This window comes from Ambystoma mexicanum, chromosome 6q, assembly GCF_040938575.1.
Source record: "Ambystoma mexicanum isolate Mex_15411 chromosome 6q, UKY_AmexF1_1, whole genome shotgun sequence".
NCBI lineage: Eukaryota > Metazoa > Chordata > Amphibia > Caudata > Ambystomatidae > Ambystoma > Ambystoma mexicanum.
This window is the reverse complement of record NC_090937.1, coordinates 572,471,385-572,486,508: the sequence shown is the minus strand read 5'-3', so window position 1 is coordinate 572,486,508 and position 15,124 is coordinate 572,471,385. Positions and strand designations below refer to the sequence as shown.

At 45.9% G+C, this 15,124-nt stretch overlaps 1 protein-coding gene across 1 annotated transcript in view; it reads left to right on the top strand.

The window, feature by feature from the left end:
- Nucleotides 1-15,124, top strand: part of C6QH4orf33 (chromosome 6q C4orf33 homolog) — a 302,616-nt gene that overhangs the window by 155,745 nt on the left and 131,747 nt on the right. The window contains exon 3 of the mRNA XM_069631055.1: nt 12,011-12,071. Within this exon, the coding sequence (XP_069487156.1) occupies nt 12,011-12,071 (61 nt within the window). The remainder of the gene's footprint in view (nt 1-12,010; nt 12,072-15,124) is intronic.

Sequence of the window (15,124 nt, the reverse complement as noted above, 5' to 3'; positions counted from 1 at the left end):
AATGTTGTAGTATCCACCACAGTGTGTGTGTACTTCCAGAACTCTTCACAAGCTTCCACAAAGTGCTTTTTCATAACACCCCTCCCAACCAAAAACTACAATCCTCCCCGAACCCACCCCGAAGGCCCTCCAAACTCCAGCCATGACACAACGCCCGCCGCCCCACTCTTCAACAATCTTCCACCCACAAGCACCTGCATGGGGACAGCCGTTGCCGTGCAGAGTGGTAGCCCAAACTAGAAAAACATGGGTCAAGGATACATAACGTGCTCTCCGATCATGATTAATGCCATCTACTCATATATCCAGGAATGGTATAATTACATCGAACAGTGCCATCAAGCAAAATACAGGCAGTCAAGTAGAGGTTCCAGCCCGATTCGCCGGCAGCAGAATCTGGGATTTAACAAATGACACTGCTTCCTCTGGCACAGTAAAAAAATCGGACTTGTTGTTAAATTGGATCCTGAGACGTGCCGGAAACAGCATGATGTATGGCGTGTTCCTCTCTCGCAGTAACTTCTTCACTCCCTGAAACATGCAACGCTCCCACTGCACTGCAAGCCTATAATCAGGGTAGATATGTATAATGTTCAAACCTGATTTAAGCTCCTTCTTTTCCCTCGCAGCACGCAGTATCAGGTCCCTGTTGCAGTAGTTTAATATACGTGCTATAATGAGACAGGGATACTCCCCGGACTTAGGTTTTGTCGCCAAGGCTTTATGCTTACAATGAAGTGCGGTGGCCATCCAGGATCCCCCAGTAATTCTCGCAACAGACCAGCCACAGCTTTCCCCATGCTTCCATGGAGGGCGCTGGATTCAAGGTCCTCGCACTTAGCATGAATATGTTGCATATCATGTGTGAGTGTGGAGACCGTGGCTTGTAGTGCCGTAACATTTTCCTCTGTGTTACTGATACGACCTTCAGCCTCAGTGATGCGTTGCATATCTTTTTCAAGTTGGGCTCTTATGGATGAGACCTTAGGAGTAATGCCATCTAGCCTGGTACTAACCGACGCAAATCCCTGTTGCATAGTCTCTAGCATACGATACAAATCAGGCAATCCAGCTTGCCGTGAGGTCTCTGAAGGCCTAGATGTCCAAACAAATCTTCAGGGCCCCCGTCAGGTTTTGAGGTTGGGGTGGTGAAACAATCCATAGTGCCCCCTTTCTTTGCACCTACACCCTTGGGCATGTTATAGTGAGTTCCAAATATATTTGTCTAAGGAGCTAGCAATATTATACCTCCCTCACTGACAGGACCTGTGGACAGCAGTATTTATTTATTAAACTATGTCTTCCAATGTTCTCAGCTGATCTAAAGTGTATGGAGCCCAGTTTAGTCTTCACCAGTGGCTGCCATGTGCAACAATTTCCCCCTCTCATGCACACCGGCACAGATATCTCAGCGCTACTTACAGGTGCCCAGTCTTCTACGGTGCTTCAGTTAGCAGCGGGTCAGTAGGAGTATCGAAAGCAGCGTTTGAATCCCCTCGCCTCCACACACTTCCAGGCCAAGCAGCACACATGGCTGACAGACGCTGCACTTCCCGGGCCGCAAACATAATTTGAATCCCCTCGCTGGCACACACTCCTGGGCCAAGCAGCATGCACAGCTGACATATGCTGCACTACCCGTGCCGCAAGGAGAGGCACCAACCAGCAGTGCCCAAGTGTACTACCTCTGCCCTTTGCGGCTGGCAGCCACTGTGGTACAACATCAGAGATGGAGGGAGGGTCCGGTGCAGTCCCACACTGTTTTCCATGACGTGTGCACACGGCAGCAGACTCCACGGCTCCTCAAACCTCCCGGCCCATGCCACAGCTGCCGGATCATTGGCTCTCGTAGGGTAGCCCACTGCTCGGATCACTATCCCCCGCATCTCACCTCGTCTCGTGGGGGTGCGGGGGGTTGGGGGTTGCCAAGTGTATAGTCATCAGAGTGGGCACGCCGGTATCTACAGCAATTGGCCAGAGGGCGAGTATATAACAAGTCTGTCGGTGACTTTATTTATTTATTTTATTTATTTGCATTTTTAAAGCGCTCACACAGCCCATGGGCATCGAGGCGCTGTTACAGGAATTGTTTGTTTTTTAGTTGCGTAATTGTTTTTTTTTTATAGTTGCTGAAACGGCATTAACATGCAGGTTTGACGGATATAGGCAGAGAGATTTGCTGATGGGGTTCCACTGCGCACATAGCTTATGAGAGGTCTGCCATCTTGGCTCGCAGCTCAACATCGTCCATGAGCTAAATGGAAACTTAACTTGGAAGCCAATAAATACCGAACTGAATGAGATCTTACAATTAAGCAACATAAGTGCACATGGGACACTGAACTGAAAGTAAACAATATTATATGTGTTTTGCCCTCCTGGCCTTTCTCAAAACTGGGCTGAATGAGTTAGCAATTACATCTTATACATCTAACATGAAGCCATTATATATATATATATATATATATATATATATATATATATATATATATATATATATATATATATATATATACATATGTATCTGCTTAGATCACATGCTGTGCATAGGCCAACGTCTAGCGGAAGCTGCAGAGTATTACAGTTGTTGTTTTCAAAACTCAAAAAGGGACGTCGACAGGGCGTGCCAGTAATACTATCCCTAGTGTGATGTCCACTGTACCCATGATCCCTCACGCGTCGAGGTCCCTCAGATTGCTTTTTTCCGCCATTCTAGACGGACGCGTATAGCGGAGTTCCTTTTTTGGCGTAAAGCCATTGACTTATTTCAATTATCGATAGTTAATTCTTTCTATCCTTTACTTCACTGACCTCTGAAACATCAAAGCCGTTGAAGACAGAGAAACTGCCCATCGAAAGACTACCACGATGGACCGTTCGGCCTTGGAAGGCCACCCTGGGCCTCAGCCCAGACAGTAGGGAGAGAGGGGGGAGGTCATTTTAGGATGTATATGCCCCCTTTCCTACACTATTTTCGCCCAGCTGCCATAGTCTGTAGTTATGGACAAGACCCCATTTAAATTCTCCCCCATGTGCAATCGTAAATTCCCGTGGGTAGACAAGCATTTAGTCTGTAGTCTTGTTGAGCGTGTAGGCTCTTCAAGCCAAAGACTTTAAAGGACCGCTCCACAAAATGCTGGGCCCACTACGCCAGGCAGCTCGAGGCCATGGAGGTAAAAGGCGCTTTCGGCGAAGGCAGCAACGCCACCGTTTCGGATGGCGAGGGCGACGAGGTAGCTCCGGCTACCCAATGGCAGGCCCCCAACCCCGGAGGACAGGCCGGCGGCCATGTTGTGGGGACTACACCCGGCGGCTGAAGCGCAACAAAAACATCCACCACTAAACACATAACCCCGGGTCGAGACTCGACACATTGTGGAATCAGAAAATACAATATTAAGGCTTTTACACCATGTAAAGAGAAATACACCAACACGGGCTTGTAAAGATTACCAGAATCTTTATTGCAATAATGTACAGTTTACAAAACAAAGTACACAAATAGCTATTTGGCCGTCAATACATCACAGAGACCCCCAGCAGGTTCAATGTGAGCAGTGAACAGGAATTTCTAGCTGGACATCAGCGTATTTATACAGTTTCTTCATAACGATGTCCAGCCTCCTACAAGTTAATCATGTACTGGGCTAGGGTTCGCGCCAGGTTTATTCCTAATTTACATATCTCGCGCATGCGGTTTACTTCTTAATACATTTACTAACGAACACTATTATTCTCTGGGTTTAACTTTACACTCTTTACACATTTGCTTTAATGCAGGTCAAACAGATGTTTCGCATGTCATGTTTAAATAGCGTTATTGTTCTTGTATATTTGTAGGTTAACATCGCCGATTCAAGTAATCCCCTGATCCCGAGGTCAACAAAGGACAGGGTCTACATGTCCCTAACATGTAGCCTGCAGGCAGGATGGACATTAACTCTCCTACAGAGGTTGAAGAGGTTAAATTAAGAACAAGAGAACACAGGTCGGCCATTTTAGGCCACCAGGTGACTTTGCACGATAAACTAAAATGGCGGCTTTAACCTAAAATGGAGGCTTGATTCGCTTAAGGTCACGACCTTGCAATAAGGATTTCCTAGCAAAGCGACTGGGCATAGGCCAACATATACTATGAGGACGAGACAATATTATATCAGTTTTAACAACATGGGTCGAGCGATCGACAACATTCGACACCCAGGGAAAGGTCCGTTGAGTCCATGTCCTCTGGGCACTCTCGTTCGAAAAGACGGCAAGGGTGTCGCCCATATATCTCCCTCCGAGGGTCTATCATCCACGGACGAGGCCTCGGCCCTACCCGCATCTGAAATTCGACGCTCGCCGTCAGATCAAGTAGTAGGCCCCAACAAGTCAGATAAACACGCCTCTGGGCTCCAGGGAGGGGGAAAAGAACACAGAAAGAAATCCTCAAAAACACCTCATAGGGATAAAAGCCCTCTTAGGGGAAAAAACCCTCAGAAAGAAAAACCTAGAGAATATAGGCCCATATCTCATAAAGATAAACAAAAATGTAACTTAATACCTCCCACAGATGAGGATTTAGGACTTTCTTCACAACCTTTGGTAACCCCAAGTTCAAAAGAATGGTCTGCACAAGACATAGACAGGGTGATGAGGAGAATGACCTTTATGGCCAATTTCTATGAAAAAGACCCTGCATACTTCCAGAGTTTCCACTGCACTCCCCCCGCCTCCGCTCCCTCTGGGTCACAGGGCTCTGCTCTACCTACTCAACCCCCTTCTAAAAGGTCTTGTACAGATGTTCCACTGCAAAGTACAGTCATAGAACTCTATGACCCAGAATCGGAGCACAAAGATCTCTCAATTCGATGATGAGGATACACCAGACCCCTATTATGGGGATGATGGGGACCAAGAGGCCAATATGTACACTATAGACTCTCCTATTGATGAAGACCCTCCAATTGTTGATTCTCCTATTGATAACCAACCCCTTCTTAATGAGGTGCTAGCCAAGGCGGCTGAGCACTTTCAAATTGACACCCAAGAAGTACTTTGTGGAGCAGATCTGTGGGGACAAGAAAACAGTGGCACAGTTTATTCCTCTACTGAAGTCAGTGCAGCGCAGGATACTACCATCATTAGAAGCCCCTAACCTTACACGGGCTGTAAACCCACATGTAGAAAAGCTATTTAAACCTGCACCTTCAGACCCATTATATATTAGAAGGCAGCTGAAGTCAGACTCGTTAGGCCCCACCTGACAAGGAAAGCAAAAAGATTTACACAATGGGTAGAAAGGTTGCCTCCTCTGCGGGTTATCAGACCAGAATTGTGAACAATGCAACACTCATGGCCAGCTACAAATGCCACAAATGGGAGGAAGTATCGGTTTTACTTTCGTCTGCCCCAGAGCCACTGAAGTCCCAGCTAGCACAGGTGGCTGCAGAAGGGAGGGCAATGTCGAGCTGTTTACCTAAGACCAACCTTGACGCGGCAGAAAATGCCGGAAGAATCATTGCTCAAGGTACTGTTATTAAATGGCATGCGTGGTTGCACCAGTCAGGTTTCAGACCAGAAACGCAGGCCACCCTAATAAACATGCCTATTGAACCCAATGTGCTCTTCGGTAAGGCCATCGAAGACGCCCTTAAGACAGCCAAGGATGAGTATAACACGCTTAAATCATTGGGTCAACTCACCAACAAGCCTCCTGGCCAGAGGGGTAATGGCCATTTTTGCCATTTTTGCTGCCAAAGTTCTCAACGGGGATCCAACTACAGTCAAAACTAGGGCTCCTCCTGGGGAAATAATCAAGGTCAATCCTCCCAAGGCTATCCTAGAGGACAGCACAGAGGTCGTGTTCAGGGGAGGGGCAACCCCTCTCAAGGTGGCACACCACCTCAAAAGCAGTGACATTCCGCTTCAGGTGCCCTCCCATGCCTCTCCAGTAGGAGGGAGCATTTACAGCTCCAACCATGCATGGGAGGGAATCACCTCTGACAGATGGGTGCTGTCCACAGTAGCAGGCGGATACTTTATAGTACTCCTCCAACTACCCCACGACCACCGCCACGACAAAAGATCCACTCAGAAGAACACAAGCGTATCCTTCTCGAGGAGATAGCCACACTTCTAATCAAGGACACCATCGAAGTCGTCCCGGCCAACCAGGTAAACAGGGGTATTTATTCAACTTACTTCCTTGTGACAAATAAAGATCTAACAGTGTGCCCAGTATTAGATTTGCGCCCTGCAAACAAGTATGTCAAGCCACAAAAGTTCTGCATGACTACGCGACAAGAGGTAATCCCTCTACTAAAAAAGGGGAATTACGTGGCAACACTGGATATGAAAGATGCTTATTTTCATATTTCAATGTTCCCAGCGCACAGAAAATTCTTGCGTTTCAAGATAGCGAACCAGCACTACCAATTCAAAGTGCTGCCCTTCGGAATAGCCTCTGCTCCAAAGGTATTCACAAAGGTACTGGCGGTGGTGGCAGCGCACCTGCGCAGGGAGGCAATCCCAGTGTACCCTTACCTGGATGACTGGTTCATTACAGGGGAGTCCCCCCTAATTTGCAGCCAAAACATTAAACAGCAATCAACCTTCTCTTTCAATTGGGCTTCTCCATCAATGAGAAAAAGTCAGGCCTAGTGCCAAGCACTTCAAAACAGTTCCTAGGAGCTGTCTTAAACACACAAGAGGGGTTGGACTTTCCGTCAGAGGAAAGAGTACAAGATTTGTTACTGCAAATACTGCATTATCAGGCCGGCCACCAGATAAGGGTGCGCAAAGCTATGCATTTAATAGACATGATGGCATCTTGCATTTACCTGGTTCCTCACGCGTGCCTGCGCATGCGACCCATGCAGGAGTGGTTGGCGAAACAGCGGTCTCAGGCATGTGGTCATTGGGACGGTTTAGTGGTAATTTCGCCAACACTTGTACAAAATCTTCGCTGGTGGACAAGGGAAAATCTAATGAAGGGGAAGCCCTTCTACGATCCAGAGATACAGGCGATTGTCACAATGGACGCCTCTTTAGCAGGGTCAGGGGCTCACTACCTTCCCCACAGAGCTCAGGGTCTGTGGTCTTGCACTGTAGCTCAGGACCACATCAATCTGCTAGAGCTTCTGGCAGTATTCAAAGTCCTTCGGGCATTCGAATCCCATTTAACAAACCAATCTGTGCAGATCCTGACAGACAGCACTACAGCAATGTTTTATATCAACAAACAGGCGGGCACATGTTCTCTTAATCTGTTCAGACTTGCGCAGCAAATTTGGAAATGGGCACTCAAATGGAAGATGTTCATGTCGTCACAGCATGTTCCAGGGAAACTCAACACTCTGGCAGACTCATTGAGCAAAGATCCCCTACCAAGGGAACACGAGTGGCGTCAACACGAAGGAGTCGTAGAACACCTCTTCTCTCAATGGGGTTTCCCCACAATAAACTTATTCGCCACAAGCGAAAACAGTCAATGCCCAGACTTCGTGTCCAGGTTTCCCCAGCCAGGCTCCAAGGGGAACACCCTATGGATGAACTGGTCAGGGAAATTTGTTTACGCTTTTCCCCCAACACCTCTCATGAGGAAGGTGTTGAACAAGATCCACAAGGAACCAATGACGCTTATCCTAGTTGCTCCTATCTGGGCAAGACAACCATGGTATCCACATAAGCGCAAACTGGCAATGTGCGATCCCATCAAACTCCCGTGCCAGTACAACCTACTCACTCAGCACGATGGACTAACAGTGCACCCGCAGCCTCACTCAATGAACTTGGCAGCATGGCTCCTGAGGTCATAGAGTTCGGATATCTCAACCTGCCACAGAGATGCATGGATATATTGAAAGAATCAAGAAAACCAAACACTTGTCACTGTTATTTTGACAAATGCAGAAGATTCATAATTTGGTGCCAATCGAAACAAATTAACCCCATAGAATGTACTCCATCCCACATTCTAACTTATATGCTCCATTTGCTAGATGCAGGATTAGTATTCAACTCCCTAAAGGTCCACCTGGCGGCTTTATGAGCCTACACGACTTCCCATAATAAGGTCTCATGGTGGAACTAAATTTCCCATGATGCCCGGTGGCAACGTGCATCAGGCACTCGCTGCCGGGCCTTTAAGAAGACTTTCCCACCTGTGCCAGGTGCTGTTTATTTTGTTTCCTGATTGCGCCACGTGCGGGGACGGTGTGCTGGAACACGCAGAGAGGCAGCTGGCATGGGAGGAGTCTGGAAACATACTCAGCGATCGCTGCCGCCACCGAGGATCTTTGCCTGCAGCAGCCTGCGCTGGAATGCCTTGTGAGGTTCCCCGGCCAGAGATAAGTAAGAAGAGATAAGGTGCATTTGTTCACTCGATCATGTTATGAAGCAGAGCCATTCATTTGTGAATTGTGTTGTGTGCCTCATAGCTCTGTGGAGTAACGGAGCTCAGTAATGAATGTTGGTCTCGTAGCACGCTGAGAAATTCACAAAGGGAAGCTTACACGCACTGACTCTGCACTCCTTGACGTTTCCTTGACAAGTATGCTCCTGTAGTACAACAGAGCGCCATGAAAATGTACCCTTCTTTCATTTCTCATTATGATGGCTGTGTGAAATGAAGCAGGTCACCTGACAGCATTGTATGTGATGAAAACAGAGCACTGCTAATGTGTCAATGTTTGTGAAGGTCATTGCTCATCATTACGTTCATTGATGTCCCTAGAACCGTCTACCTTATACAATATCTCAAAGAGATACTTGATGGAAATAAGCTGATAACTATGCAAAGACCAAAAACCATACCTCGCAGCTGCCGGATGGCTGATCTGAGTAAAAGGAAGAAAAGAACAGATCATGATGCTGAAGTACTTATCTTTCTGTTTTTGATTTCTGATTTTTTAAAAGAAATGTTGTTTCTGTCTGTTCCCAATGACAAAGGTTTGTAATAAAAAGAATTATGTTAATTTGTGCCTACAGCTTGTGTGTCCCATTTCATGCTTTAATGTTGCTTTCCATGTTTGTGCTCATGTAACACGCTCATATTCACTATGTTTAGGTTGGGATTAGGAGGTGAATGATTGAGTCAGGATCAGGACAGGAGGTTTAGTGCAGCATTTTGGTACCAATTACAAAGTTGCAGCAACCTAGGAGTGAGTGGCCTAATTGAGAAGGCGCATGACAAGTATGTTCTCTAAATCCCCCCCTAAGCATAGAATTATGCTACCCTAACCCTCTTTCCGGTGTTCCTAATTTCCCCTTACGTAACCACAACCACTCCCTTACCCCCCACCCCATCCCCACATTGGCTGCCTCGTGGTGACCTGTTACTCATAATCAGAGACCTGTGCCAGCCATTTGGCTTCCATGGTTGGGGAGAGGCTGTGAATACTCCTCTGGTCTTGATAAGCTATGACAGGACTGACTTGTATAGATGTCCAGCCTGGCTGTCTCCACTGCTGCTGTGCTGGACAATGGCCACGATGCTGCCTCTTTGAACTCTGTGCAGAAAGGGGAAACATTCTTCCAGGACCTAGGAGCATACTTGCACACCAATGTGCTGATCATTGGAGTTCCTTTGAAGTCAGCAGGCATGGGAAGGGTGTGGCATTACGGTAGCCAGGATGCAGAGGTGGTTTAAAGGAAGGGTTCCGCCTTGTTGGTTTCTATTAGGCACTGCTACTAGTTACTAGCCACCACCACCCCCATTTGTTGCAGGCAAGGCACTGGGTGTGATGTCAGAGGGGGACTTGTTACAATAGCCTGGATTTGGACCAATTGCAGCCACCTTGCTTTGGACCAACCACCTGTGACAGATTGCCTTTATAAGGAAGAGGCAGCCCTCTTTCTTCATTCATCTCTGAACTCCCAGAAGAACAAGAAGAATTAATCTTGACCACTTTTGGGGATACAGTCTACCCAAAGTCTTCTGCCAAGGAGGTGAAGACGGAAGGCCTACAAGGCGGAGAAGAGCTGTGGCCCCAACCATCCCCAGGGAACAGTGGGGGTGAACTGCTGTAGACCAAGGCCTCTCTGCTGGCTGTGGCACTGTAACCAGGATGATCCTGCACTGGAGGTGAATTAGCCCCCAACAGGCAACTTTGTGGAGTGGAAGTGCAGAACTGAAGCACTTACCTTGTCCTTGAGGACCTGGACTGTGTTTTTTAGCAACCACAAAACTAAAGAGCTACCCCTGGCTCTCGCTGCTTTGTGAAACCACCTAGATGCCCGTTTGGACATCTTTAACACTGTCCAAGCTGCTGCATTTGAACCTCTGGAGTCCTCTTCGGCCTCGACGTTCAACCACCTTCAGATCTCGGTTTCCTGATCTGAGACCCGCCAAGACTTCCAGAGTCCCCAATTCAACACTGCCACATTGTCGCCAGCTTCGTCAAACTGTTAGCCGATGCCACTGCAGTAGCCCAACCCTGTGTCCAGCCAGTTGAAGCCGCTCCCTAACAAAGGGCTGCCTCTGCTTCACTGCACCTGAAAACACAGAGTCTTCCAGCACTACCGACCCAACATTACGTGCCATCCTCTGCGTCTTCGAACTGCAAGCCAATGCCGCTGCTGAACAGTACTGCATCGTTGGACCTGGTGCTGCCACACATAGTTTAAATCTGAAAAGCCTGGTTCAACACTGTTGAGCCCTAAAGATGAGCCCTTTACACCATGTCCATATTTTGGGAGCATAGTAACTTTTAAGTCCCCCATCTCTACCTTTGTCTTCAAAGACCTATCCTTGAACAGTGACATTGTTGCTAAAGTATTGCTCAAACACCCCTGCTCATCCACCCAAAGTGCCCTTTCACAAAAGCCTGCATTCTGTGTTTTGAGTATTTTGAATTATCTGATTGCAATTTGGTTAAACGTCTATATTTGTATCGAACATTGATTGGACATTTGTTTATTTTGGAACCATTGTCCCTATATTGTTTGGGTTTCTGATGTTATCTGCTCACATCCCTTCTGAAGATATATACTGCACCTGGGCTGCACTACCAAAGGGAGGTATACCTTTCCGGCTGTGCCTGTTTCACCTTTGAGTGGGATCACTGCTGGTGTAGTGTGGGGCTGAGTCTGCGGTTTAGCCAATGCTCATCCCGGTTTTCCTGTAGAGCTGTTGCCATTTCATCACATGAGAATTTATCAAAAGATTTATAAATATGTTTACTGTCACTTCAAAATATTTTTCCAGCCATATGCCTTCTTCACACATCTCATAAATGTATCCACACAATCATTCACATTACTCTTCTCATCCAACACTTACACTTGAAGCATTAAGGTGTAACTTAAATGTGTTCATGCATGTTTTCTTAATTTTTTTCTACTAAACGTACAGTTCTATCATGTGGATGTTTAGTTCTGGCTAAGACTCTCGAAACTGGGACTAATGGCCGGTAGAGGGACACCCAGGACCCACCTTGTTTTTTAGTTCTCCATTCAAATTCTTCTTTGACATAACCACAGCTCCCACCATTACCCAAGTAATGTCCACTTTCTAGTCTCAGAATAGGTTACACATGCAAACGTTGTACAACTGTGTGCAACATACACCAAAGCTTATGTTAATAAAAAAGTTGTACATTCCCAATTGTATAGCCCTATGCGAATTCCCAATAACTTATTCAGTCAGTTGATACTTTTTCAAGGAGTAAATCAAATGTACTACTGCTTTTCTGAATCGGGCCTATAAATCCTTTCTTGAGCCGCTTGCAAGTCCTTTTGTGAATTTGGAGTTACCTGCAAGTTACTACCCTTTTCACAAGTAAGTCAAAATTACTCTTGGAAAATGCTTGGTAAAGTTGCGTGAAGAAGTGCATTTTTACTACAAATCATGTTGGCAGAATGAAAGACATACAGTTTCAAGTTTATATGGAAAACCTTAGACTTGCCGAGCAAGAAGGAGGTCTCTAAAGAGACTGACAAAAGTGAATCTTTATCACAACTAAGAAAAAGCTGTTTTTCAAGTTATGGTTTGCACACAAGCTAATTGTTGTTCCTTTGTTTTAAGTGGTGGAAGCCTTCTTCCTATGCGAGGGAAGCGAACAGTATTTGGAAGTTGAACTTTGCCCGTAAGTGGTTTTTTAAATTTGATTAAAGTTCTGTGTATTGAATTTTGTATATCGTACAAACAGATAATCATCAGAAGAATGTACAAGCTATGCACAATAGAACACTCTTGACAAATTAAAACTCACTAATAATTTGTACAGGACAATACGATCCATCACTCTGTTGCAGCCATAAAATATAGGACAAAATAATGCTATACATTATGTGCACCCACAATGGAATGATTAGTCATGTAATAGGTCGAATATGGGCAAATGTTCTTGGGTTGACTTTTTGTTGGGGAAAGTTCCATACACATGTCCTCTAGTTAATTTACCCATCTTCATTCACTGTCTGTATCATTCATTAAGCGTAGGCTGGGGTCTTCATCCAGTGTAACAGTTGCCTTCGAGATACAAGCAAACCTAAAGCATGAAGCTGGGTATTATGCTGGTAATATCAAGATTGAAACCCTGCAAGCATAGTTGCAGATCAAATTCAATGGTATCAACTTAGATTGTGGATGCTTTATGCGTGTGTTGGGACTAATACAGCGATAATTCTGGTCAAGACTAAGCTAAATGAAGAAATCCCATATCTTTGTGCCAATATGTAGGACAGTCCCTGCTAACAGGAAGGCCAAAGTTTTTCATTTCTAAAGGGGTGTAATATATTTTCCCCAGAAACCTACAATGTTAAAGCCCTTGTTTGTTGTTTAATGAAACATGTTTTGTATGCATATCTAAACCCATATGTCATCTTCAATGTCTATACACAGAGTTGCCTCCCATTTGCATTTTTAAACTTGTGCGTGTGTAGATCTCCAATGCATCACCATACAGGGAAGAAATAATTTTACTGAATGCTGCTCAGCCTGTACATTTTTGAGCACAGAAACGTCTGCTCGGTCTCTTGGGAGAAAGAAAACCTTTTGACATTCCACCCTTCCGTCCTTAACAAAATATGGTGTGTTAATCCTTGTTGTAGTGATGACCTGCATATTTTCTAATATATCTTACACTGTCTCTATGCGTAGTCTTCTGAGACCCGAATCATATGCAAAAGCAAGCCCAAGCAAAAGGTGAGGACCATAAAGAGATGGTTGCCTTTAATTGCAATATAAATTGGCACAGGCCTAGATTGTAGTGGAAATGCGAGAAACTTCACCCTTTTGTGTATTTGGGGGGTCCCTATCATTGCTCTCTTTAGGTTGCCTGGGCAATCACTATTTTCTAGTAGATTGCTTTCTCTCACATATTCCTTATCATATCTATTTTCAGTGCCAGCTGTCCTCAAAACCTAGTGAGCATCAGATTGATCCGCTCAACTTTGTGGGGGTGCCAATGACATCAGAGGCAGACTATATGGAACTAGAATCTCCCAATTATCCCTGTTCCTTCTTTCCACTGACTCCGTAATTTGTTTAGAAATGCTACTAGCTTTAGTTTTCATCTTTGCCATGCCTAATCCACAGAGTTGGGCTTCGAACACTATAGGGATTGTGCTTGCCAGCTGTCCATTTTGGAACCCTGCAAGGTTTGCCTCTATTGACTTGGGTATGAGCATGTTCCAGATGCGCGCATATTGTGCCAATCTGTGTACTTGAAAGCCCTCAGACAGGGTGTCACAAAACTTTACACTTTTCTCCATGAAGGTAGAAACCTAATTCTATCGAAGTGCTTGGATCCAGAAAGTTTCTACAGGAGTACCTGGGTCACATCCTTACATGATGGAGACTGTTGACATTATTCTTCCTCCTTCACAAAACAAAGCCATCCCTCTCTCTCTGGGGATGATGAAACTACATGTGGTGAGTCACCAACATCTAAAGTTGTCACGCCGCTCGTGATTCCGTAGGGTCTTACCTGGTGGCCGGAGTCCCTCCTGGTGCCTGTGGGTGCCACCATCATGGGTCCTCTGCGTATGCACCGTGAACCATTTTCGGCATTCCACGCATGCACAGTTCATGGGGCATTGCAGTTTGCCACAGTGATCGTGGTTTGAGCGCCAAGCCTTGGTTTGTTTTCTAGGGCATATGTAACCACGGTCAAGGCTTATGTGAGCCGCGTCTCAATGTGGTTGGTTTACTGACCATGTGTTCGCTCCAGTGCTTCCTGACTAATGTGATGAATCCAATGGTGTCATCATTCCTTTCCCAGTGGTGACCTGGGACTGACCAAGGGACTGCTGTGCTGTTGAGAAGTCTGTGGAGCAAACCGGCTCAAAGTGGAGGCAGAGGAGAGCATACTTAAGGAGCTGGTCTGCTGCAAGGATGCCATGAGCAGAAGGGAAGACTTCCTGGCATAGGCAGGCACCGAAAAGCAGCCTACACAGCGCTCGAACATGGTGAAGCCCAGAGCAGGCAGGCGGACGTCGCGAGGGACGCGGAAGCCACAAAGCACTGGCAGCAAACCCTTGAAGAAGGACCGGGATGCCGAAGAGCCGCTGCATACTTACAGCGGGAGAACCAACGCACGCCATAGAGCACCAGTGAGCCCACCCAAGAGAAGCTGGTACACCGGGCCATGTTGGCATACCTACTGAAGGCAAATAAGAGTAAATAAAGCATATGAGAGAGAATGGGAGACTATTTATGCCCTAAAGAGATATAACAGAATGAATACAAAATATTGTCAAGTTTAAAAGTGTGCACATTGAAACATATGAGAACGTCCTGGCAGGAAAGTATACCAGACAGATTCAAGATTGTAAGTGTGTTAAAGTAAAGCACAAGAGAATGCCCTGGCAGGATAATATACCAGGCAAGGTCAGTTTGACAACGTGTAAAGTAAATCACATAAGGGAATCCTGATAAAGGTACATCGGTATAGTCAAAGACTGTGTTGAAATATACTAAAAAGGAGAGGAAACCTGTCAGGGGAGTACACCGGGTATCCAGCCAAAATTAAGACTAACAGTCAAGTTGTTTTGCATACAAGGTAATTTGCTGACCAAAAGAAGCCCAAGGAAAACTTATATCCTATAATGTTTAAAGTCCAGTGAAGTGAATTCCAGGGGAAGGGAGTCATTCTCTGGAACTGTGAACATTATCCATCTGGAACTTTTGTATTGG